The sequence below is a fragment of the Leptosomus discolor genome, chromosome 2 (assembly GCF_034619465.1).
Source record: "Leptosomus discolor isolate bLepDis1 chromosome 2, bLepDis1.hap2, whole genome shotgun sequence".
NCBI lineage: Eukaryota > Metazoa > Chordata > Aves > Leptosomiformes > Leptosomidae > Leptosomus > Leptosomus discolor.
Window position 1 is genome coordinate 34,616,815 of NC_141392.1, and position 24,303 is coordinate 34,641,117.

The 24,303-nt window shown below is 45.6% G+C and overlaps 1 protein-coding gene across 1 annotated transcript in view; it reads right to left on the minus strand.

Moving 5' to 3' along the window:
* SLC1A4 (solute carrier family 1 member 4) overlaps positions 1-19,793 on the minus strand; it is a 30,541-nt gene extending 10,748 nt beyond the window's left edge. Inside the window, exons 1-3 of the mRNA XM_086460863.1 lie at positions 19,276-19,793; positions 6,409-6,451; positions 4,916-4,978 (exon numbers count right to left, since the gene is read on the minus strand). Of these exons, the coding sequence (XP_086316989.1) occupies positions 4,916-4,978; positions 6,409-6,451; positions 19,276-19,793 (624 nt within the window). The remainder of the gene's footprint in view (positions 1-4,915; positions 4,979-6,408; positions 6,452-19,275) is intronic.
* Between the last annotated feature and the right edge of the window lie 4,510 nt (positions 19,794-24,303).

Here is a 24,303-nt window from a genome sequence, read left to right on the forward strand (position 1 = left end):
AATTAGATACAGGATCTGCAATTTCTTATGCTAGCTGCTTGCTCAGGGCTAAGTTCTCAGTATTTATCTGATTTCCAATTGAAAGAATTGAAAACATGGACAGAATATTAGGAATGGGGTGCAGTGTTCTCCAGAGATGCCTGAAGAAATGTGCCATTTTCTCTACACACAGTAACACTTTTCTGTCTGGATAGACTTGTCTATATTCCGTTTTGTGTGCCTGAAAGCCCTAAACTCTTCTGTGGTTAGAAAAGTTAGACACGCACAAAAAAATTACACCCTCCTATTAACTGAATAAACTGTGTACATGACATGCACACATTTTTCTGGTTTTCCACTTCTGTGGCAAAATATAACTCTAGGGTAGGAGACAAGGTTTACCATAAGGTGAAGAGAATCTAACGAAATTTCAGTGACAATTTATCAGTAACAATATACAAATCGATGCACAAGTCTCAAATTTTATGACTAACTTATAGCAGGAAGGAAGTAAATGTGTAGTAAAATAATGCTGCCGGGTCATTTCATTGGAAACCAAAGCCTTCTCTGGAAAACGTCAGCTTGGGCAAAACACTTTTACACCAGAAACACTTATTTCATTCACACAGAGTGAATGCAACACTCTTTCATTTTGACACGACTTTTCACCTTGTTGGTTTTTTGTTTTGGTTTGTTTCGTTTGCTTTTTTTCCCCAACTCATTATTTTATATTATAACCTCTTGTATCGGGTACATTTGATACAAGGCTAATATGGAATGTTCAGCTTGGAACAGAATTTTACCATAATGGGCCCAAACTTTTGGGAAAAAAAAATCCTAAAAACATTGAATGCTCTTTCTCTTTTGGTTCTCATTCAGGAAAAAAAAATAAAATCAAACTTTGCTCTAGAACAGAAATTAAGTGTTTCAAGCTGCTGACAGCGCCTAGCATCCTGACCTGGATGTTACTGTGAGGGAATTTCATTATACTACTTTATACTGATGCTTTGCAAAGCATCTCCACCCTTTAAACTCCTTCTACTGGAGGAGTTTGCTTCTCAACTCACTAAATGCAGCGGTGTGAGCCCGAAGCCCAGCAGCACACTACCATTTGGGCTTCTCAGAGATGTAGTCTCAGGAATGAGGCAGAAGTGTACTGAATCTGCAAGAGGATTGCTCAGCTTCCCACCAGCTGTGGAGGGCTGGTCACAGAGCAGGACAGAGCTTGGGAGGCACACAGGAGAACCAGGGCCAGAGTGCCTAGTGCTGAATTTGGAAGGTGACTTCCCTGACTAGAGAAGTCCAGGGCTCTTCTAGGTCATTCGGTTCCCACAAGCATCAGCTGCTTCACCTTCTTCAGAGCCATAGGTGCCAAAGGTTTGCCAAATTTTGTTCCTGGGAAGCTAAAGGAAGTCAAGAGATAGTAGCAGCTCCAGTTAGCTAAGCCAGGACACAGGTGGCTTCTCACCTTTCAACTTAACCTTCACAGTGGCCTACTGTGCGTAAATTGGCCAGTTCTCCTCAAACTGCCCTGTACCTCTCCACAATGACAATACAGGGAATTTAGTCTTCTTTCACCCTTGGGGATGTCCCTCTCCACCTTGCTCCCGGCATTGCTATCACTGCTGTTGCTGTTCTCCAAGTGCTCACACTTATCATTCAAGCCTAGCTCTTGTGATCTGGGGACCCCATAATTCTTGGTGACCAGAGGGAGGACTCTGTGCACAGCCACCAAAGACTTCTGAGCTGTTTCCCTCTATTCACTGTCATTCTGTCGCCCCTTTCAGGTTTTGCTCTCCCTTTCTCCCGCTTGAGCCAATTTCTTTACAACACGCAACATTCACCATTGCCTCCCATCACCGCAGATGTAGGCAGAAGGCGCATCGTTTGCATGGAGTAGTAACTTACTCCAAGAAATTGCTCCCTGCAAATCAAGGGATTCGAAGCATTCAGGGAATTTCACCTCCTTGCAGCACAATATGGAAAGAGTCCAGCAGTAAATCCTTAGCGGAAGATCCTCTCAATCCCAGCCTCTAAAACTGGCAGATGCTGAACAGTCTTTTTATACTCTAACAGAAGAGTGCATCACCCCAAAGAGACTGCCAAACCAAGCAGCATTGTGGAACCAAACAAAAACAGCTTTAATGAGAGCTTTGTTCTTGGATAAACCATGGGATACATTATTGTTTGATTGAAATTATGTGTTCTGGTAGGAAGATTCATGGAGCTTTTCTGGTCCTTGAATCTCTCTGAAGATCCTATTGTTTCTTAGCTCTTGAAACAAAACCCTTATCAAGGAAACAACTGCTGACATTGAGGCGTCCCAGCAGTAGGTGGCTGAAAATAAAATGCAGCCATGTGATGTGAGGAAGAAGAGCAAGCATCGGTTTGTGTATTTTTACTGCTGCCACAAGAGGAACTCAAGAGTCCCCCACAGCCTCCCTGTGCTGCAGATGGAGAACTGAGATAGTCTGTGCCCCAGGAAGCCTTGCTGCTGAAAAGACAGAGAGGATGTAGCCATAAAAGCTAGGTAAACATGAGGGGAGCATGTGAAAAGGACATGGCTAGGCAGACATCTACGTGCCCCACTATTCATACAGTCAGCAAGAGAAGACAGGGCCTATTAACCAGGGGTAGGGAAAAATATAATCAATGGAAAACTTTGCTCTACACTATTCATACAGAGAGTAGGAGGAAAACATTTCTCCTCTTCAACCAAATATTATGCTGATGAAAGAAAACATTAGATAGGAATATCACCTTGTTTCCCTGGAACCCAGCTTCTATCACTATGATATATCTGGTATCTTCCAAAAATCATACTCTTCCTTTCCAAATTTAATCCTCATCTACCCATAAGTAATATGCTCAGACCAGTACTGAAACTGAGCTAACAAAACTGAGACAATGTTTTCTTTTTATTTGGTCCGCTCTGCCCTAGAGACAGTAGGGTGTCTTCTGGAACTAAAGAAGCTCAGCTCTGGTTTTGTTCCAACAACTGAAGAAAAGTTTTGGGAAAGTAATAGTAGAAATAACCTTTACATCATAACCGCTGGCAAAAACAGGCAAATATTTTTTCTGATATTGCATCAAACAAGAGTCTGATAAGTAGGAAAAGGAAAGGAGGAAACTGAAAAAGAATCTCCCATTTTAAATTGCCAAAAGGTGCATTCTTATCTTTTGAAGAAGAGTGGTGGCTTTGAACAAGCACTAAAAAAATACTTGACAGCCAAGCCTATGTCCAATGGATATGGTTGGCCCTAATCCATGCTTGGTAGCCAAAGAGCCCCTATCAAACTTGACATTGAAGATGAATAAGAAGAGTCTTATTCACCTTTTGTTTACCCCACCTAAATGAAGAATAACTCTACACTCTCTAAGTAGACACACATGTCTGAGCACACATTGTTACAGCCTTTCCTATTGAACTTGGGTTTTAGCAGCATGAGGCTGCATGGGCACGCACTGCCCGAGGATATAATGGCGTGAGAGGAGAAAGTGCTCTTTTGGGATCACATGGCCCTTCTGCAGTCATTGCCATGCATCCATGTCAGATGGGGTGAGCGCAGATCTGGGCTAATGCAATCTTACAGGCCCAGGCAGAGCCTAAGCAGATGGGGCTGCCTTCTACCCCAGTGAAACCGCCCACTGTGTGATATCAGGCTTCTAGGCAAGGGCTGACTCTTCCCCTGCTCGCTGACTTTTCCCCTGCTCAGTTCTTGTGCCATCTAAGTCTCCTGTCGCCCTGCTTCCGGCGCTGGTGAAAGTTCAGCCCGTGAGCCAAAAGCAGAGTTTGGAAACGCACTGTTCTGCATCGCCTGCTCACGCAGCATGTGTGGCGAGGAGAAGGTAATGAGGCCAGTACTTCCTGCACTCAGGGATATGCTTCAGAGTCCCTCTGGATCAGCATAAACTGCTTTTTCCTCGACAGTTTTACAAACTCGTGGGCAAGCCCCAGCTGAGCCCTTCTGTGACAAACACAAGCAAGTCTCTTGCCCAAGGGGCATTCAAATCATATTAATAATATAGCAACCCAACATCTGATACTGATCTCAGATAGTCAGAATGAGCCTGAGAAATAGAAAATAACCCTGAAAGTAATTTCCAGTCTCAGACTTGTCTCCCCAAAATCCCATGAAAGCACACGAGATACTTCATTTGGGGCAAGGTGACATGTCACAGGCTGGGACACTGAGTCTGTTTCATAGCATGCTGTCTGTAAGACAAGGGTAGTTATTGCTGGACCTGCAGTATGTTAGCTCTGGCCAATAATAAAGATGTTTGATAGCCCTATGCTGCGGGAGAGATACCACTCAATGGGATAGAGAGTGTCCCTGGAAGTCCTACGAGCTACATACGAAAGATAAAACTCTCTACCTCAGCTACACCTGCAAATTAGTTTCCTTTTTGACACCACTGCAATAGCAGCCTATTTGTAGCGTTCTGTCTATAGTTTTTACTCCTTCAGACCACTTGTTACTGCTTCAAACAAATTTCAGTAGCACGGCAACAACTACTCTCTTTTTTTTGTTTTAAAGAGCTTTGGGTAATAGGAAAAAGCTCATTCTCTCCAAACAGTTAATGAAGAGTAAGGTTGAAGGGCCACATTCAGCCAGCTTGCTTGCTATTTAATCCCAAGTCTACAGAAAGTTATTTGGAAACATTAGGCAGAGTGACTAACCAAAATTTAGATCAAGTGAGACAGGTCTAAGAACCATGGCCCAAAAATAAGGTCTCAAGGGTCAGATTAGTTGAGCCCAACTCTCCTATCCATTGTAGCTTTCCCGTGTGGCTGTGGGTAACTCATCTGGCTTGTGTGTGTCTCAGTTCCAGGCAAAGAAAAGTACTTGTTTCTTTTCAATGACTGCTGGAAAGGATTATAGTCAAATATTACAGTTGACAAGGGTTTGTATAAAAAACTAAGAAGTGACCTTACCTTTTCCCACGTGACATTTCCAGAGGTAGTGTTTCTGAGCAGCATCCTATAGTCTGTCGCGTACTGCAGGTAAGAAAAACAAACAAACAAACTCATGATGTTTGTCAATCTGATCATTAATATGACCATATCATCCAGCATTTCACAAGGAGGAGATTACAGTTAGGAAGACTTTTTCTGGAGACTGTACTGGGGAAGCTAACAAGCCTCTCCTGTGCAAGAAAACGGACCAACAGCATATGCAGCTCTGTCCCCACGTAGCAACAGAGAAGTGCTCTGTGACCCCCTCAGCTGCCAGGTTTGGGCAGAGGCTGAGGAATTCCCCCTTCCTCCACCCTGCTGTTGCTCACACACCAAGCTGTCACACTAGCTCCTGCAGAAGGTAAGTGGTGCTTGTACTGTTTTCACTGTTAAAAACAGTGAGGCAGGTATTAAAATTGTCAGAAAAATACCTAAAATCTAGGGCAACAGTTTACTTTGATAAATAAGCTAGATGCCTTGCAAAAGCAGGGCACTTCTTTGGGCTTGTTTTCTTTACCTATAAAATAGGGGAAGGAAAAGCTTATGTACTTGCCAACTACCTGTGACAACAGCAGCACAGAGGAAAGTAGGACTTCTTTATTTCATCCCTGAATATACAGAACACTGACACTCAAGGTATCACAGAATATCCTTTTCTTAATGATATTTTTGTACTGCTCCTATTTTTATTTATGGGATATCGACTTGTACAGTATTACATATGCACTCAAAACAGAACTTGATTTTAAGTGTTTTTCCTTGTTTTTGATACAAAAGCAAACCCACAGACTACCATGAAGGCTAGAACTACTATTCTGCTCCTGTATCATAAAGAATCGCTCCATAGCAATATTCTCAACAAGTGTCTACCCCAACATCTAAAATTAGCAGTAAGAACTAAATCAAAATCTTCCTCGAGCCCCGCAGCTCCTGTCCATCAGTTTTAAACCACACTGTGTTCTGGTGCCAGTTATCATCCTACCACACTTAGCCCTCTGTCTGAAGAGACGCCAGGCTTAGCAATTAATCCAGCAAAGGATACAATGGAAAACAGTGAATAAAAGCATCAGGCAACAGGTAATGCTTACACACATTGGAGCCTAACAGTCTTTAGCCTTGTCTGTTCTAAGCCCAGCTCCAAACCATGCAGCTAGCTCCTGCGGAGTGATGAGCACCTTGGCACAAAGCAGAGTTGCCATTGCTGCCCAGCACAGCATCCAAAGTATAAAGAACATTTTGGTGGAGGTACAAAACATGGGCTATGAATATGCTTTTGTTTCAGGAGTATTTTTCAAGCCATTTGCCACGGAAGTTGTAGTTCTGATTATGTCAGGTGCTTTTAAAAATCCCACCTACTCTAAGTAAATTAACTTCTGGTATTTTCTACACCATCATTCTAGTCCTTTTTCAAAAAAGAGTAGTCACTGTGTCTGTGCAGTGTAGCTCATGTCCGAAGTCCACACATGTCTTACCGTTTGGAAAGCTGCAGCAACAAGATTTGCAGGAAACAGGTTTCTGTAAAATACAAACAAGAAAATTAAATATTTCCTGTAGAACTTCTAAAACGAATGCACCAAGGTGCTTTACTCTCAGAAACTTAACTCCTTTTGCAAAGGCAAGCATATTGGCATTAGTGGAGTATGTACTACAGGAGATATGCTGGCAGCAAGGAGCAGATGTGTTGCCACATCTCCAGAGATGTGAATGCCATCTTCTTTTGCTCACATAAAAAGGTCCCTGCTTGTCTGCCACACCTAACCATTTGGGTAGGGACACCAGAGGCAATCAGACATGATGCTAGTTATACACACCCATCAGCCACTGGCTATAGAAACTGGCTTAGCCACACCAGCTGCAGCAAGAGCTTATGGCCTCCAGGGTCAGGCAGATTTTTAACATTACTCATACGATTACACTTTGCTCACAGCATCAACATGAAGGCCAATCCAATCAGTAAAATCCACTTAAGAGAACGGCTTAACCCTTCAACACAACAAGGTCAGCTTCCCTGAACATAGAGGTAAAGCAGAATAATGTCACGGGCCAGAATTTTCTGTGAGGGTATAAATGGTTAAACAGCACAAATGAAATTAGGGGCAACTCATACAGAAAGCTGCAACATCTGACTTCGGTATCGCCTTCATATAGAAATGCAAATTGAGCACCAGGTTTGTGCAGAGAGGATAGCATGCAAAGCAATGTACACTTCTGCTGGGCATCCAGCGTATGTGTGCAGCTATGAAGCAACAAGGACAGGAAAAATGGTTAACTGGACCATGTAAGCAAAAAGTTGTTTCTTGTTGTTTTTTGTAGTTGTTTTTAATGCTACACTTCTTTTCTCCCCTTATGGTGGGCAAAGAGCATGTGTTCCCCTAGCCAAATGGCAGCTTTTTTTCCTGTCAGTGTTACAATCCAATGTTAGACAGAGCACTTTGTCAGAGGTTAAACCCCCTTGCTTTCCAACCAACCTCAGATAATTCTGGGCAGCTGAGCTTAACTCCTGAGTGATGTTCAGTTAGTTATTTTATCGTAACTAGATTCTTTACATTCTCGGGAACAGAATTAAGACTCAGAACAGAGTCAAGTGCCAACTCACTTTATTTGGCCAACAACAAACACGAAAAGAGGAAGAAAAGAGTGAAAAAAAAAAAAAAGAGGAAGCTGCAACAGCTACCACCACAGATCTGTGGCATCCCGTCAGTCCGATGCATTTTCAAGTCCGGTCAGGGAACGTTTCCCGTCCCTCTCCACTGGTCTCACCTCTTCATCGCTTTGCCTTGTTGCATAGTCGACGAGCAGCTTTGCATATCCACACCTCCCCACTCAGCAGTGGGATGCATGCCCAGTACTGTCACTAGAAGGTCTCTGAATGTCCTGGAGGGTCCAAGCCCCCCAAACACCCATCCACCAACCCTGGGCCTGGGCACATGTGTAGAAGGCTTGGGCTCCATACTTCCAAGTCAACAGGATTATGCTTCTGAACGGGAACTTGTCAGATGCCACGGTGATAGATATACTTCCACGGACTGGTCTGCCGGCAATGGTGAGACATATTTCTAGTCCCTTACACCATCCCGTGTCTCAGGGATGGTTCTCCATGGTGGCATAAAGGACAGAGGTAGAGATAGAAGGGAAAAGAGATAGTGCGTGACGCAATAACTAACAACACCTAATCAACACCAACTACTAACAATAGCATGCTTAGATTTACCAAATTAAAACATGCTGCAGAGCAATTTTACCGCTCTGAGGGACTGGAAGAAGGTGGTAGTGGTTTACATGGACAATTACAAGGCAGGCATTAACAAGGTGAGAAAAAAAAGTATTAAAAGAACAACAAGAACAAGAGTTTACAAAGCCAAGGCCTCGTAATAAATTGGCACAAATACATACAAATGATCCATTATCTCTGGAGATATAAAGCTAATTGACTACAGCCCTTGTGGTCAGTGTCAGAGCCAGTGGCCACGCAGTCTGATACCCTGGTCTGCTGAAGTTGGGGTCTGCATACGCAGCAGGAAAATTGATTTCCACGCCCCCTCAGCCTAAAGCGCATGTGTCGTTTGGGCCTGGAGGCTCCTGTCCCAGACTTGGGCAAAGGTAAACCCATTCGTTTCTCACACCAGCCCGTCACTCAGCATGGCTTTGGGGTATATCGATAAAATCTTCAGTAATGTGCATATAGCGTGCAGAAAGAGAAAGCAAATTCAGTAAGCGTTTAATCATACGTTTGACAAGGCCAATGCCAATTATTGAAAACAATTCAGCTCCCAATAAAGCAGGCTGGGGAGACAAACAGCTTATACAATTTGGACCGTGGATGATACAGATCGACGCACAGCTCGAACTTGTTTAATTCCACCAGGTGACACAGTGGGTATAAGCTACATATTTGTGACAACACGTTGGATTAACTGAATGAAACGGGGGATGATACATGGAAAAACAACATAGACAGACTGCACAATAGGTAAAATAAAATTAATTTAACCCAGGGACCTCCTGGAAGCCAGGAAAATATATCAACATTCCATCCTTTCCAGGTGTGGATGGGTACTCGGGCCAATTTCTGTACTCCAGCAGTGATTTGTTTAACAACCTTGCCATTGTCATCAATTTTTAAACAGCAATTAGAATAATTCAATTTCCCACAGACCCTGCCTTCTTCAGCTAGCAGGTAGTCAAGAACCATGCAATGACGATTAACTGCAGTTCACATTTGGATTGTCTGATCTGCCAGCAGGTCAAGGACCTCAGCTGTTTGGTTGGTCATAATTTCCAACAGGGCTTGCAGCCTCATAATGCAATTTAGGTTGTAAATAGGTTCTCAAGCACCACTAATCCTTTCATTGGAGTTCCATGTTGTGGGTCCATAATGTTGTATGATATGCAGGGGGGTCCACACATCTTTACCCCAGGACTGGCTACTCCCATCTGTGAGAGAGGTATCATTAATTTCAGATCATTTTTCCCCACTTTAAATCATCATATATCTGAACACCTAAATAATCTCTGCCTGTTCCCAGGAGTAAGAAAAACAAGGGATGAATCACCCCAACATAACATATTCCGTTTGCTGGCAAGGCTGTATATGCATGGTTCCCACGTATCCAACAGTGTCCCTTAAGGGCTAATGCTCCATTAGCAAAGGGTCCTCTCCAATATTCCACAGGAGGTGAAGAATCAAAATAAGGGGTAGGTTCCAAACCAAATGGGTCACTTTCAACACAGCAATATAGCAATTCTTTTGTGGTGTTTTCACAGCAGGGTATGTCTGAACAAAGTTAGTTCTTCACACGTTGTCCACCAATGGGGCAAATCTATTCTATCACAATATTTACAGTTATAGGCTCCTGCTTCCTGGTTGCAAATACAATCACGACCCACAGTGTTACCTTGACTGATATTAGGCGTAAGAGACCAAAATCAGGGAAATGCGTTCACGTATCCCTTATTATTCACCCAGACATACATATGTACAAATTCATCCTTTTCGTCTGGCTCCTCTTCCACTTGAACAGCTATGCTTATATTCTGATACATCCACTCACATGTGCTATTGCCCACAAAGAGGCCACCCTTTTGTGTTCCAGCTAGACAATATTTGGCTTTCTCTGGAAATTTTATATGCCATGGTGAATCATGTGGGTTTTCCCATGCTTCATTCCCTTTTGTTTCACTATAGCGGCTTACCAACCATTCAGGTAATGATGGCACAGCTACCCAAGGCCAACTTGATAGACCAAATGGTCCTCCACATACCCAACATTTTGTCAGGTTATAAACACTTGCTATTTGTCCAGCCAATTGCATGAAAGAACTCTCTGTATCATTCCCTTCAACCCCAAAATCTCTGAGGAGATAACTGTTTGTCCCAGAGGTTGTGGCCCACACAATGCACTAAAACAACAGGATTGACATTTCACCCTGCAAATCCAGCCTAAGATCACAATTGATACAAATGGTTAAGATCAAATGATGGTCTTGCTACATTTGGTTATGTTCCCACAAAGATCTCCTGTAATATAAAACAAAACATTGACTTGCCCTTCTTGGGCTTCTTCTATATGGTTAAAATGAGGGAATAATCCAGACATACTTCTAGTCCTTTACAGTCAGAAAGCAAAATAGGAATAAAAGATGATCTCTGGGGTCATGACAGGACCCTAGCTGGTGAGGGCAGGAAGGCTAGGGGTAGGAACAGAAACTACTGCCAGCCAAATGCATCAAGCAGGCACGAGAACTCTTAAGGTAAGGAAACAAAGGACCTTACCCAGAGTCAGTTAACTGTGGCAAAAAACATCTGGGTAGCTGCTCCCCATCCTTTCCTCCTTGCGCTGCTCCAAGGAAGCTGCAGCTAACCTCCCCCCCAGTTTTTGCCATAGTTACCCTGGCAAACACAATATGAAACCAGGCTTCCAGTTGTGATCATTCCACGAACGACATGGAAAGCGAAAAACTGAACCACAGCAAGAAAGGGAGCAGCAGAGTTAAATCTTTGAAAGCAAGAGGTAAACTAAGATATGGCACAGATAAAGACTTTGGTCTTTTCCATTGCATAGCTCCATTATCCTGCCACACAGTGAGGGTTTTCCCATAGCCTTGACAGCAATGTAAAGTACATAGGCTTTCATCAAACAAGTGACTGCTGTGAAGTACCTCAGTCTCTCTCTCTGTTGCATTACAAGTGTATTAGGAGGCAGCTGCAAAGGCCAAATTGCTGTAAAAATAATTTGGCTTCTGCAGTCTACATTCCACCGAGCATGAAAGAAACCGCAACTTTTTCTCCTTAAAATTTGACAATACAGCTGTCTGTCTGAAAGTAGGAGAGCAAGCTCTAACTCTGCAATGATGCTTAAGAACTGGTCAAATAAGATCAATGGAACAGCTAACGTGCGTCAATTCTTGCGCAGCTGGAACTCTGGTGGATAGAAACCTCATGTAAAGTAAAAGCAAACATACTTTTATTCGGAGTAAAATATCACATACACAAATGGGCCCAGTTCAGTGCAGAGTTTTAAATAAAAAAAAAAGAAACCATGCTGTTGGGAAAATAAAGATATTTCTTTTCAACTTTTCATAGCAGGATGTTTTGTTTTGTTTTTTTTTTTTAAATGAATTGACTGGATTTTGAAGAAGCAAAGTGATGAAAGAAGACTGAAAACCAACCAGAAATCAAATTACATTGGTTTTGTTTGGTTGGTTGGTTTTTGGTGGGGTTTTTTTAAATCAGCTTTTCCGTCCTGACAAAACAAAGCCAAAAGAAGCAATCCTAAATCCTAAACAATATGGTTCTCCAATGTTTACATATGGCCAAGAAACCAAACCCTCCATAATTTACACAGTATGTCAGGCATGGGCCTCAGTAATTAAACACTAACTTAACTCCAAGCGTACACTTAAAGCACATACTTGACTGATGTCAGCAGCCCTGCTACAGCAAGGCAAGGGGCAGGTTCTTGCTCCAAGTGTGAATAGCACTAAAGCTATTCAAATACAAGCAACCAGAAGTCATTCTTTTTTAACCCTGGAGCACCAGCTGCAGGACTCGACTTGGAGAACAGCAAAGAGCATTTTTGACAATCCACCAAGTAAAAACTCTGGATCTCAGTTCAGCAGCTCTGAAGGAACTGTGTGTTTTGTTCAATCCAACTTCTATGTATACATGACTGCAACATCCCAACAACATGTAAAATAATATTTTGCTCCTCTTTGTTTTAAATTCTAAATTTTAAGGACAAAATGTGTCAGGTCATTAAACGCAACCAACAAAAAAATGACTTATCTTAGAGGCATGAGTTCTGCACAGACTACGCTCATTGCTCACCTCAGATCAGTCATTATGTGAATTAAATTAAGCTTTAATTATGGGTGGGTCAGACCACAGGTTTTTACCTCAAGATGGATTTGTGCAAGAACACCACAGCAGCACCTAAAAACACGGGTCAGGATGCTGTGTGCTCCAGGGAGAGCCAAAAGCTGGCTGGTGACCTGCATGGGCTTATTATGTGCTTGAGCCTGCAGGCTTTGTTCATCATGCATGGCGAGGCAAAGTTCATCCACCAGAAAAACCCAGACCCAGCTCTGTCCCTCCGAGCCAGCATTCACTGTGTACCCCAGCCCAAGCAAAGGAGTCACACAGGGAAGCGTGAACATCCCTCCTGTCCGGGTGAATGGCGAACAGGAAAGCTGATGAGCTGGGTAATTGGGCGTGCAAATTAAATGTGGGTGTCTGCCAGTTGGTTTTTCCGTACAGACCAAATGTTAACCTTTTTTTTTGCTCTGAAAGCCCATACCACATGTGAACATGGAGTTGAAGGAAATCAGCATGGTTATATCACTGGATTGCTGACTGTTGCTGCTGTTTCACATGGCCCCATCCCTGCTGCTGCCATGCCCTGTGCCAGAGAACACAGTCACCTTTCTGAAGCGGATGTGGGCCATCACAAGAGCATGCTGCTGAGGAAACGTTGAGTCTGGGTGATAAGGAGGGTCTGGGATGAGGCAAGAATGAGACGAGCCAGTGATGCATGCTGTTACAGCAAGGGGACAGACATGCTGCACACACCCCAGGTGTTCCACTGCTGCCAGGACCTCGCTCCACAGAGAGGGATGGATTACCCACCCACGGACTCAAACCACCTTTGCGGTGTAAAGGCGAAGTAGGCACTACACAGAGACTTTACTCCGCTCACCAAGCACCAGGCAGGAAAGTACCTCTCTGCCTGTTTTAAGTCGTGCAGACAGTCCCCCACCAAAAATATCAGAAATCCGTCGGACAGCTGTCAAGGGTGACAGCTGTGTTCTGGGGCTGAAGAGGCAGCTGGACTGTGCCAGGAAGCCTCCACGTACCTGCACAACACACAGTGTGAGAAAGCACCCATCTCAGATCCTCTTAAAATAGGAACCAGAAAGCAGCAGCACCAAGGGCAGGAGTTTCAGGGTCTGAATACTTTCTGTTTGAATACTCTATTCATCACACCATCTCCCCCATGCACAGACAGATAAATGCAATTTTTCCTTTTCTCCAGTGAAAAACTGCTCCCACGAGGCAAGAAGGGACCATTACTCCCCTAAGCAAATTTAGCAGGAAGGTCTCACTGTATTTTTGCTGTAAAAGAAATCTTAGTTCCACTGCAGCATCTGCTACTGGGAATCCTGGATGACTAAGAGCTCTGAAGGGAGCAAAAAGGGGCTGTAGCTCCCATCCTTCTCAATTTTGGTATTACAGGCAAATTCCTCTCTTCCTTACCCTGTATCTTTCCACCAGCAGGATAAGGATGGCACAGGAGCTCCTCCATTGCACACGTAAGGGATTATTATTAATAACTATTTCTAAATGATTCTTTTGCTAGAGCTCTGCAAACTTTCCTCTGGCAGCAAAAGCATGAAGGGAAATCCAGGCAAGCAGAACGAAACCCTAAAATACTACGCATTCCTCTTGCATTGCTTCTTACAAAAAGGTTCCACTTCTGAGGCCAAAAACTGTGCTGTTGGAAAACATATTTTTGTGAGGAAGCCTAGAAAAAATATTCTGTGTTGCATCATCCCTTGGTTTGTTTTTTGGATTTTTTCTTTCCATTAAGTGTTTTCAATAGTAGGAGTCCACTGACAGCAACTTTATTGCCATCTGTGGCAAGGTGCCAGAGCCCAATTTGGATTGCTCCAGTACCTTTTCTTTCTCTCCCAAGATTTTCATTCAGTATCACACAACAATTTTTCTCATCTGCTTTTTGATATGTTTGTGGATGCACGATACATGCCCTGGACATATCACATACTTATGAGTGCATGCATTTGTTTTAACACAGCAAAACTCGAAAATGCATTTACTTATAGCAGATATTTGGTACTTTTTTGCCTTAAGGGGCCATTTACTACAAGGGTGGCATCTCCCCCTCCTCTCCTAACAGTCAAGTTTTGCTCTCTTTCCACATTGGGATTTCAGAGAGAGCCTTCACGGTTCCTGCTTTTGGGTGACACTGGGAAGACCAAGGTTATAAGAAATAAGTGTTAATGGAGTGACTGGTGCCCAAGCGAGGGTCACTGCATGAGTGCTCTGGATCCCATGGTCCACCCCAGCCATCTGCTCTGCAGCCAGTCAGCAAAAAGCGACCGATGCTTCTCCCTGCACTCAAGCTCATGCCTGCCTTCCCTCCAGCTCCAAAGGCGCTTGAAGCCAACGCATGGGCTTGCTGACGGCACCGTGGGTACTCCCTTTGGCAGCACAGCTGGTAAGCTCTGGCAGTGAGACAGAAAGGGCAGCGAGAAGCAATAAAGTTTAAACTGCTTTTGCAGACTTGCCTGGCAGCCTGAGAAACCCTGACCTTACTGCTCGCAGCAGACACCTGGACCTCTGCGTACTCTTCCTATAAAAAGCAGATGATGCTACTACCTCCTTCCCTCCCCAGACTGTTACAGCTAGAGCTGCGTTAAAAATAGAATTCCCTTCCCAAAGCCAATTCCACAGTTTCAAAACATGTTTTCATCCCAACATTGGGCAAAGAAATCCTGTCCCAGACCTTTTTTTTCCCCCTAAAAAAATACTGTAAAATATTTTGTCGAAATGTTCCTTTTTGATGAGTGAAATTTTCTACTTAAGTCTTCTGTATAAAATTACAGCAAAACATTGACCTCACTGAAATGAAACGCCAAGATCACCCACTGTTGGAAAGTTTGACAGGATCAATAGGTTCCTGTGAAATTGTTTCATTTTGTTGCATCAGCAAATACAAATCAGAGCTAAAACAAGACTCTGACCTTATTAAAACATGCAATCTTGACAACTGCCCATCAAAAGTGTTAACAAATCAATAGATTCTTGCAAAACAATTGATCCTGCTGTTTCAACTGCTTTCCAACAAGCTATTGGTGGGCTGTGCTAGCTGGTGGCTGGAGTCACCTCCTTGTCACCACCTCTCTCCTCCTCCTCACCTGCTTCTCCCTGCTTAGACACCCAGCACAATCCGAGCCAAGCTGGCTCTCTGCAATGTCACCTACCCAGATGCGTGCTTGAGCCCCACAGCCCACCACATCACAACTAGCCTCTTCCTCCACCTGCTACCCACTCCGTAGCCAAGCTCACAAGTGCTTTTTATGCTATTTTGCCTTGCCTTCTCCAGCAAACAAATGAGTAAGGGATGAAACCAGAAATTCTAAGATTTTTCGTTCACTCTCCTCATCTTCCGCTGGCACTCAGCGCTCAGCTATTTGGTACAACGGGGCTGTTCTCCATCCCGGATGCTCTAGAGATGTTCACAAGGTCCACCTTGAGCTAAGACTGCATGGAGTAAGTGTGCTTCAGAGCCTGGTTTAATATAAGAGCCTGAACCGGGTGCTCTGGAGAAGCCTGTCTTTCTTCATGGACATAGGACAGAGCTAAGGAAATTCGAGGTGCCCTGTTGAGTTCAGAGCACACCCCACTTTTTGGTTGTTTATGTGTTTGCTTGTTTTTAAGCCATCAGCCTTGCAGAAGCACCTCTGAACTCCTGCAGGATCCCTCCTATGATAGCTGAGCTGCAGCCTCTCCCTACCTTTAGCCATGCTCATCTTTTAAGGAGCTCCAAAGAGCTGCCCACATGACTGACCTGAAATGAGATGAGCCATCAGCACCGCTCCCGTCGGGCACAAAGGCACCATCTGGACAGCTCTGCTGCCCCACCCCACACCCTGGGGCAGAGGACAGTATGCCTAAGCCCCAGCCAGGCACATTTGAGCTTGTCCTCCTGCACTTGCCAGGAGGGAAACCAGGAGGGTGCTCCAGCACCTCCAGCCAGAGGAAGGCAAATTAGACCTGGAGGTTATGGTCAATGGACAAAACAAAACAGAGACAGCCTTTCTGTTCACCAGTGAGTTATCACTCATTTGCTAGCAAAGCCCCTTTTCCAGAGGTCATGTCTGCATGCATTGGTGCATGCTTGCATGGAAGCTTTAGACTTGAGAAATGGAAAACCATGACCAAGAATTAAGCTGGCCTCCAGACATCGCTGCGACAATGGAAAGCAACGTCTTCGGTCCTTGACTAATACACTTCCCAAAAGCAGAAGGGATCTGCATCCATGGAAAGGACACCCTGTGTTATTCCTGCAGAAGCCATGGCAAATACTGACTCACAGCTGTGATTTCCCCTTTGCTGTTTCTTCCCTTGGGCCACGTTTTACATCTGCTTTAGCGCTGTAGCGGGACTCGGTTCACCCATTTGTGCCTCATCTCTACCTTTTATCTGAACAGTGAAGCCTTGAAGGACACAGCCAGTCTTGCGACACAATTGAAACCAAAGTTTTCTTGCATCTAATAGAAAGTTTCATAACCAAAAGACAAAAAAAGAAAAGCAAAGATCAGGATGCTCCAAGACCCACCCACACTGAAGGCAACAGTTTCAGTCCTCCAGGCCCTATAGACTCAAGCCTCATTAACTAAAGACAAGGTTACTCTGATACCTTCCACCACAGCAGGGACCAAGACCAATGCTCAAACCGAAACACCTACATTTTCAAGAATAGTTAAAGAAAAAAATAAAATTAAAAAAAGAAATTAAAAGGCAGATGGAGAGAAAGATATTTCCAGAAAAATCAAACAACTCACTCCATCCCTGGGTCTGTCAGGGATTTGTGCTAAGACTGGGAGTTTTAGTGATGGCTGTGTCCAAACGCGTCTTTACTGGACTGGATTTTGCTGTCGTTGCTGAGACAATTGGACTGCCCAACAATGTGGCTGCAACAGCCCTTCCAAGAAAGGGCTGCATTCACAGTCCATATTTGGGGAAAGCCCCTGGCCTCTCATTTCCCAGAAGGAAACCTGTCTGCAGCCCACAGGTTTTACCAAAGTCTCATCATTACGAGAGTTACTTTCAAGTTGAGGACTTAATCCCACCACCATTATAACCCCTTCAAAGATGAACCTTCCACCTGCATTTATAGACCAGAGCAAGCAGCAGCTTTCTGCTCGCAACTTCACAGATGTTACCTACGGCCTGAAGCTCGCTGGAGCATCCCTGTCCTGTTTCTCAGCTACATCCCACTCCATGCTGCGTGGTGACACGGAAATGAAACACCAGCTACAGCAGCCACATGGGGATGCACCCAGAGCAGCCACCACTACAGCTGTCTTCCCAACTCTCCTGTTGTGCTGACTCCTCTGGTTTTTTCTATTTTCCTTCACCTGCCTACACTTCCATTCAACTCCATGTCACCTCCACAGCCAGCCCACCTACTCCCACTGTCCTGTTATTACTTCTTAATGTGCTCTGTCAGGAAGTGCTGATCCTCCAGAGAGGTCCTTAACTGTTGGTCCTTAAGAGAGGTGAGCTGAGGACACAAAGTACGTGGTTGCCAACAGGACAAACTAGACTTAAGTTCTCTTTCTCTCTGGGGCAGAAAAGAACATTAACATAGATTTGTAAATACAGTTTGGAGTTTGTTGGGGTTTTCGTGGGGGTTTTTTGTTTTTTTTTTTCTTTTAGAAGCTTTTAATCTTTGTTGCCATATCCATTTTCACAGCAAAAAAGGTCTCTTAGCTGAAAAACTGAACTCATAAAAGCAAAGCAAACAATCTAAATAAAAATCTCCCACTCAGCTTTGTAATGACCAAGACAACTGCTAAGCACAACTCTCTAGCTACTTCGCTGGTATACAAGTCACCTCCCTTACTCTTCTGTTTGCATCTTGGTAACAACATCTATCAACCCCAAAGCCATTCATCTCTCAAGGTTTCAGCAAACCTTCACGCTCCCTATTGATGCACTACCACGTCCCATCACTCCTTCAGCTACGCTCGCCAGCAGAGACGCAGCTGCCGTTCCCCAGTTTTCCTTTATTCCACCGCTTTTCTCAGGCGCCTGTAATACACTTTTCCATGACTGCCCAACACTACTCAGGTGTGAAAAAGTGGCAAAGGCATGTTTACATCTGGGGTTCCGCACTAAAATTCATCAAAGGACAAGAGACTGCAGTTGGAAGTCTGCTACTCAAAAAGCTGGCTGGATGTTTGGCTCATTTGTGTAAGTGTTCCTCTCCTGTTTAAAGAGCTGGACAGATCTGAACAAGACACAGGCTTTGAGAAAAAAAAAAACTTTGCAAAGAGGAATAAGGATAAAATTAAAAGACTATGATCTAGTTAGAAGGGGAAGCCTTGCTTCCAGGAAGTTTTGGGGAATATGAGTCCTGTCTTTGCAAGGTGCCAAGGTGGGATGGGAAGCACACGTACATACAGTGTCCTCATGCCAGACTATGTTTAGGGTATGTCCTCGATGGAAATGCGGGGTTGCATTTCCACACCCGCACCTACCGGAGGGCACCATAAGAGGCAGGTTAGCATTTGTGTGAGGAGATTGAGTAAAGAGTGGAAGAATAAAAGAAAAAGGTGTGTGTGAAGGATGGGGAGAGCTGCCCTGCCCTGTCTGCGGGAGCCAGGCAACAACAGGCAGCGTGGCAGGGGAAGGTAGATGCTAGACAAGGCCATGCCTGCCCTGCAGCGAGCACTCAGGAGCCGCTCTCCCTCCATGCGGGACCAAAAACGGGTCCAGGCATCCAGAGCTCCGAGCAAGCCCCGACTCATCCTCACAGCCACTCAAGCAAGATTAAAAATAAAGAGGGGGGAGAGGTTGAGCACCACGCAGCCCTACACCTGATCGGGCTACGGGTACCCGGGCAGCAAGCAGTGCCTCTGCAGAAGCCAGGATGACGAGGAGAGTGTGAAGAAGGAGGAGGAAGAGGGGGAAGCGGGGGAGGCCCGGCCGCAGTGTGCAACACCGCCAGGTCTGTCATCAGCCTCCGGCGGCGGCGCGGAGCGCGGGAAGGAGGGAGGAGGGGGGGGCGGGGGGGGAAGCGAGGCGGCCTCACCTGACGAGGTCGAGAAAGGAGTCCACCGTCTCCTTGCTGGTGGGCACTGCGCCTGGTAGCCCCAGCCCGGGGGCGTTGAGAGCGGAGGCGCCGGCGCCGGGGCGGACGATGAAACCGAGGGCGACGGCGAGGCCGGAGGCCAGCAGAGTGGTGCCTAGGAAATACGCGAGGGCGATGCCTCCCAGGCGGCCGAGCGAGCGGGTGTCCAGGCTGGCGGCTCCCGACACCAGGCTGCAGACCACCAGCGGCAGGATTACCATCCGCAGCATCCGCAGCAGCAGCTCCCCCGGGAAGGCCAGGTAGGCGACCTGCGCTGGGCCCAACGCCGCACCGCGGACGGCGGCGCCCAGCGCCACACCGGCCACCACCCCCGACACCGTCAGCACCACCAGCGCGTTGCGCCGTAGGAAGACCCGGCAGCCCCGCAGCCGACCCCCGCCTCCCCGCTCCGCCGCCGCCGGGCCCTCCGCGTGGCCATTGCGGCCACTGCCCGCCTTCTCATCCGCCGCTGCCTCCATGCTGCCCACCGCGGCAGGCGGCAGCACCCTCCCCACTCGCTGCCTGCCTGCGCGCCGCCTCGTGTCCCGCCACAGCTGAGTGACTGACCGCACCGGCACCGCCCCCAACGGCGGGGAGGTAACCCCGCCGCGCCGTCCCGCCCCGCTCCGCTGCCGCGCGCGCGCCGGTCGCAGAGCCGGCCAGCCCGCACGGGTCTTCTCAGCGCCATCGCTGCCCGCGGGGCCCGCACGTCTCCGCCGCGCCCCCCCGCGGAGCCGCCCGCGCCCTACCCACGGGCCCTCAGGGTCTCCGTCTGTGTCCTCGTGGTCCACGCACATCCCCTCAAGGTCCCCCTGTGCCCTCATGGATCACGCACAGCCCCTCAGGGTCCCCCTCTGTGTCCCAGAGCTCACACATGTCCCCTCAGCAGTCTCCTCAGTGTCCTCCCCAGTCTCCTTGTGGCTCACACACGTACCCCTGGTGTACACCTCAGTGTCCCCACAGCTCACAAATGCCCCCTCAGTCTCCCCATGGTTCACACACGTTCCCATCAGTGTCCTCTTCAGTCTCCCCATGACTTGCGCATGTCCCCTCAGTCTCCCCATGGTTCACACATGTTCCCATCAGTGTCCTCTTCAGTCTCCCCATGACTTGCGCGTGTCCCCTCAGTCTCCCCATGGTTCATACACATTCCCTCAGTGTCCCATGGCTCACACACATCCCCTCAGTGTCCCCACGGTACACACAAATCCCCATCAGTGTCCCCTCAGCTCACATACGTCTCCTCAATGTCCCCCTCACTGTCGCCACAGCTCACACATGTCCCCCTCAGTGTCCCCAACCACTCTCCAGGAACCTCTCGGAGAGGCAGGAGCCATCCTCTGTACCAAAGCAGGTTGGCGCTTTGCCCCCCATACCCACGGTCAAAGCCATCCAGCAGGTCTGCAGGCTCATTGGGGGCAGGGTGGCATGGGCATGCAGGCTCTGAGCATGCTTCCTTGAGGAACCGGGCTGAAACCCGTGTCTGATCACACAAGCAGATTGTCTCAGGAGCAGACGATGTCTCTCACAGTATGAGGGGGCTAATAAAGGACACCTGGGGCTTTCAAATCCACAAGGGCCTTGGAGGTACAGTGCTATCATGTTGCCTGACAGAGCCAGTTACACGAGCTTCAGCCAATGTGTGGATTTTGGAAAGGGCTTCATTTCAGTCCATTCCCTTGACATCAGCAAAGCACAGCCTAGCAGAAAACGTGCTGTGAAAACAACCAGCCACACATTTGCTTTTAGAGTAGACCGGACTAATTAAAGAGATTGACAGGGCGTGATGAGGCAATAATCCCGATTTAACAAGACTCGTTTCTCCTTTCCAGCCTCATGGATAGACCCAAAGATCCCCACACCATGGCTGGAGCTCCTGGGAATTGTCTCCATCTCAATAGGTAACACCACCACTGATGAGCAACTGTGTCCACCACCACCTACCTCAGAGCTCGATGCAAAGCCTTGACTCGCAGCTTGCTCTTGCACTGAAATTTGGCTTGAGATATCAGGCATATTCTATTCTTACTGATTTTATATTTTTTTCCCTGATAACTTTCCCTTTGAGAAACACTTCGTTTGTGGAAGTCTGGGAATGAATGTTCGACCAAATTAGGATAAGCAGAAAGAGGAAACAGAGACTAAACTAAATGGGAAAGCCAGTATCTGCAGACACTTTCAAAGACATTCAATTCTACCAACCTCAAAAAGAACTAAAAGATACGTGGGTCTTTTAAAATTGATTTTGCCTTTTTTTTTTTTTTTTGGCAAATGGGTTTGTGAATAATAAACAATTACCCCTTCAAAAGAATTATTTCTTTCCCTATCAGAAGCATTTCTAAAATGGATTTTTAATTAATATTTTGCGAGTATTCCTCATGAAAACATCATGATTCATTTTTGCCTTGCATTTTTCTCTTCCATTCTCTCCCAGTCTCACCCTTTTTTTTTTTTTTCCATTTACCCTTGAAAAGAGGAAAAGGGGGAAAGAAAGGACAACAGAAAATTATAAAATAAATGCAAAAATGTAGAAGTCTTTATTCTCTGTTTCAGCTGAGAAAAAACTCTAAAGCAAATCAATGAGCAGAAATGCTGTTCCCAGATGCAAACTGAAAAGCAAGGGGAGAAATTCCAGGAAGTGTGAACAAGAACAACTTACTAAATTGGAAACCTCATCCGTAGCAGCACATGTAAGAGATCAGTGCAAGAGCTAAAATAGAGCTTTTTTCCACTGTATGAATCAACAGTAGGCTACTTCTGTCCTGGAGGATCTCCCTGTGTCTTTGAAGGCTTGTCTTTGCTCAGAGCAGTGCCGTGAGAAGAGCCAAGTGACCTGCAGGAACATGCACCCCCAAAATCACAGATCCCGCTGTGTGTTTTTTAATCTATGCTAAGGCTGGTTGATGATGGCTAACCCTTCATGAAGAACACCTTGACACAGGGATGCTTGTGTCAAGCTTCCTGGTCAATGATACCATGAGAATTCGGATTTCCAATTTCCCCTCCCTTTTTTTTCCCTCTTGATTTTCTGATTTAAACTCTGATCCGAACAGTTATCCTTCTTCTCTTAACATATCTTCAGATGACAAGGCTTTTGCCAAGAAGAAGACAATAGAGCATGTGAACCTCCCACACTATGAATGGACATCATCCCAAAGACGTTCGAGGCAAAGCTAACTGTTTATCTGCACCCTGTGAGAGTTCATGGATGGTTGCAGTGATTAACTCTGAAGCCCGCTGACTTATTCAGTAGTAACCGTTGACTGATCCATTGTGTCATGTTTTCATTTCAGCACTTGTAGATCTTGGGAGCTTTCCAGTGAGTGAGTCTGCATGTTTCCAATGTCCACCCTGCTGCTTCGAAGTTAGCGTTTTTGACTTTCCCTATTGCACCTCGAAGAATTTTTTTATCTTAGATGGCTTTCGCCTGCACAGGGCTAGAATGCTTCCTCCAGAAATCAGCAGGGGGGTCATAAACAGGCAATAACAAATAAACAACAACAACAAAAAAAGAAAATAAACAGTTCCTTTTAAATAAAATTTTAAAATTCCTTTTGCTTTTGATGAGGAGACAGCCGACGTAGTTTTCACCACTGGCCCAGGAAGGAAGAAGTCCTGCTGATTTCCAGTCAAATTCTGCTTGATATCATTTTTTGATGGTGTATATTTGAAATTCCTGCCTCAGTGAAGGGAATGAAAAAAGCTCGACGGCTGTAAGGGAATCAGGTCCTTCCCCTCCATGTTTCAGCACCAAGCAGGCAGAGTACAGGACTTATTTTGAGCTGTTTCCCTCAGAAAAGGTCCGGCTTTGTTGAGGGAAGTTGATATGGAGACCTTTCTGAGGAAAGGCTTACAATTCCTTTTTCCTATGGCTCATCCATTCCCACTGGTAACCTTTACCAGAATCTTGCCGCAAATCAGTGAGATGGATACTTAGGATGGGATCTATGTAACCCAGCTGTTGCCACCTAGAGATTTAATGTCTAATTCTTGCTTTTTCCATAGTCAATATAGATATAGGGAAGGTCACCCCCTTTTAAAAGGTATGTCTGGGGCAGATGAGATTAAATTCCCATGGGGGTATATACCATGCTGCACTGAGTACAGAGAAGACCTACACAACTGGTTTAGGATACTCAGGTTTCAGGTAATTTCTGTTGTGCGACACCTCCCACCACCACCCTCCCCTGAATTACAGGTCTCACCAAAATCAAACTGTACAAAAATATAATAGAAAAACATTATTTTCCTCCCTCCATGACTTCTGTATATATTATACACAACCAACATTACAAACTCAAGATCATTTTTTGTTCCTCAGAGGAGTTTTAACCTACCATCTGAAGTGCATCCTACTTTATTCTGTCCTGACCTCCAACATAAATGTAGCCTGGCCCTGAGAACATCCACATCTAGAGCTAGCTCTGAACTTCATGGTTGTCTCTGTGCTAAAATCAAACCTCTGGATAGCAACAGGTGTGATCTCTCGAGAAAGTCACATTTGACTGTTAACTGCACAGTGCTGCTCATCTCACCCAGAAATGACAGTATTAAAGACAGCTTCTGCCTTGTGATTTTTGGTTTTGGGAAAGGAAAAGAAGTGGAATTCACTCTGCATTACTACATAGCATCTGTCTGTCCTATTGCATATGTTAGGTATTATTATGTACTACCACGAAGCACAAGCATAATAGACAATACGTAACAAATACTTCTGAAAGAGCAAAGTCCATGAAATAAAGTAGCAATTGCTACAGCCTGAGCTTTTGACAGTTTATGATGATAATAAACCCATCTGGTGGGTGTTTTCCTCATCACTCATAGGATCACATCGATACATACTAAGTCGCTGGCACAAAAATGCTCCAATGACATTTGTTTCAGAGGGTGGAAAAGGCCATAAGAAACAGAGGAGAAGGTTTTCCACACCTGAGGAAGGTCAACACAAAGTCTGAAAGAAATCAGACTTGAGTTTCCTTACCAGGGGAG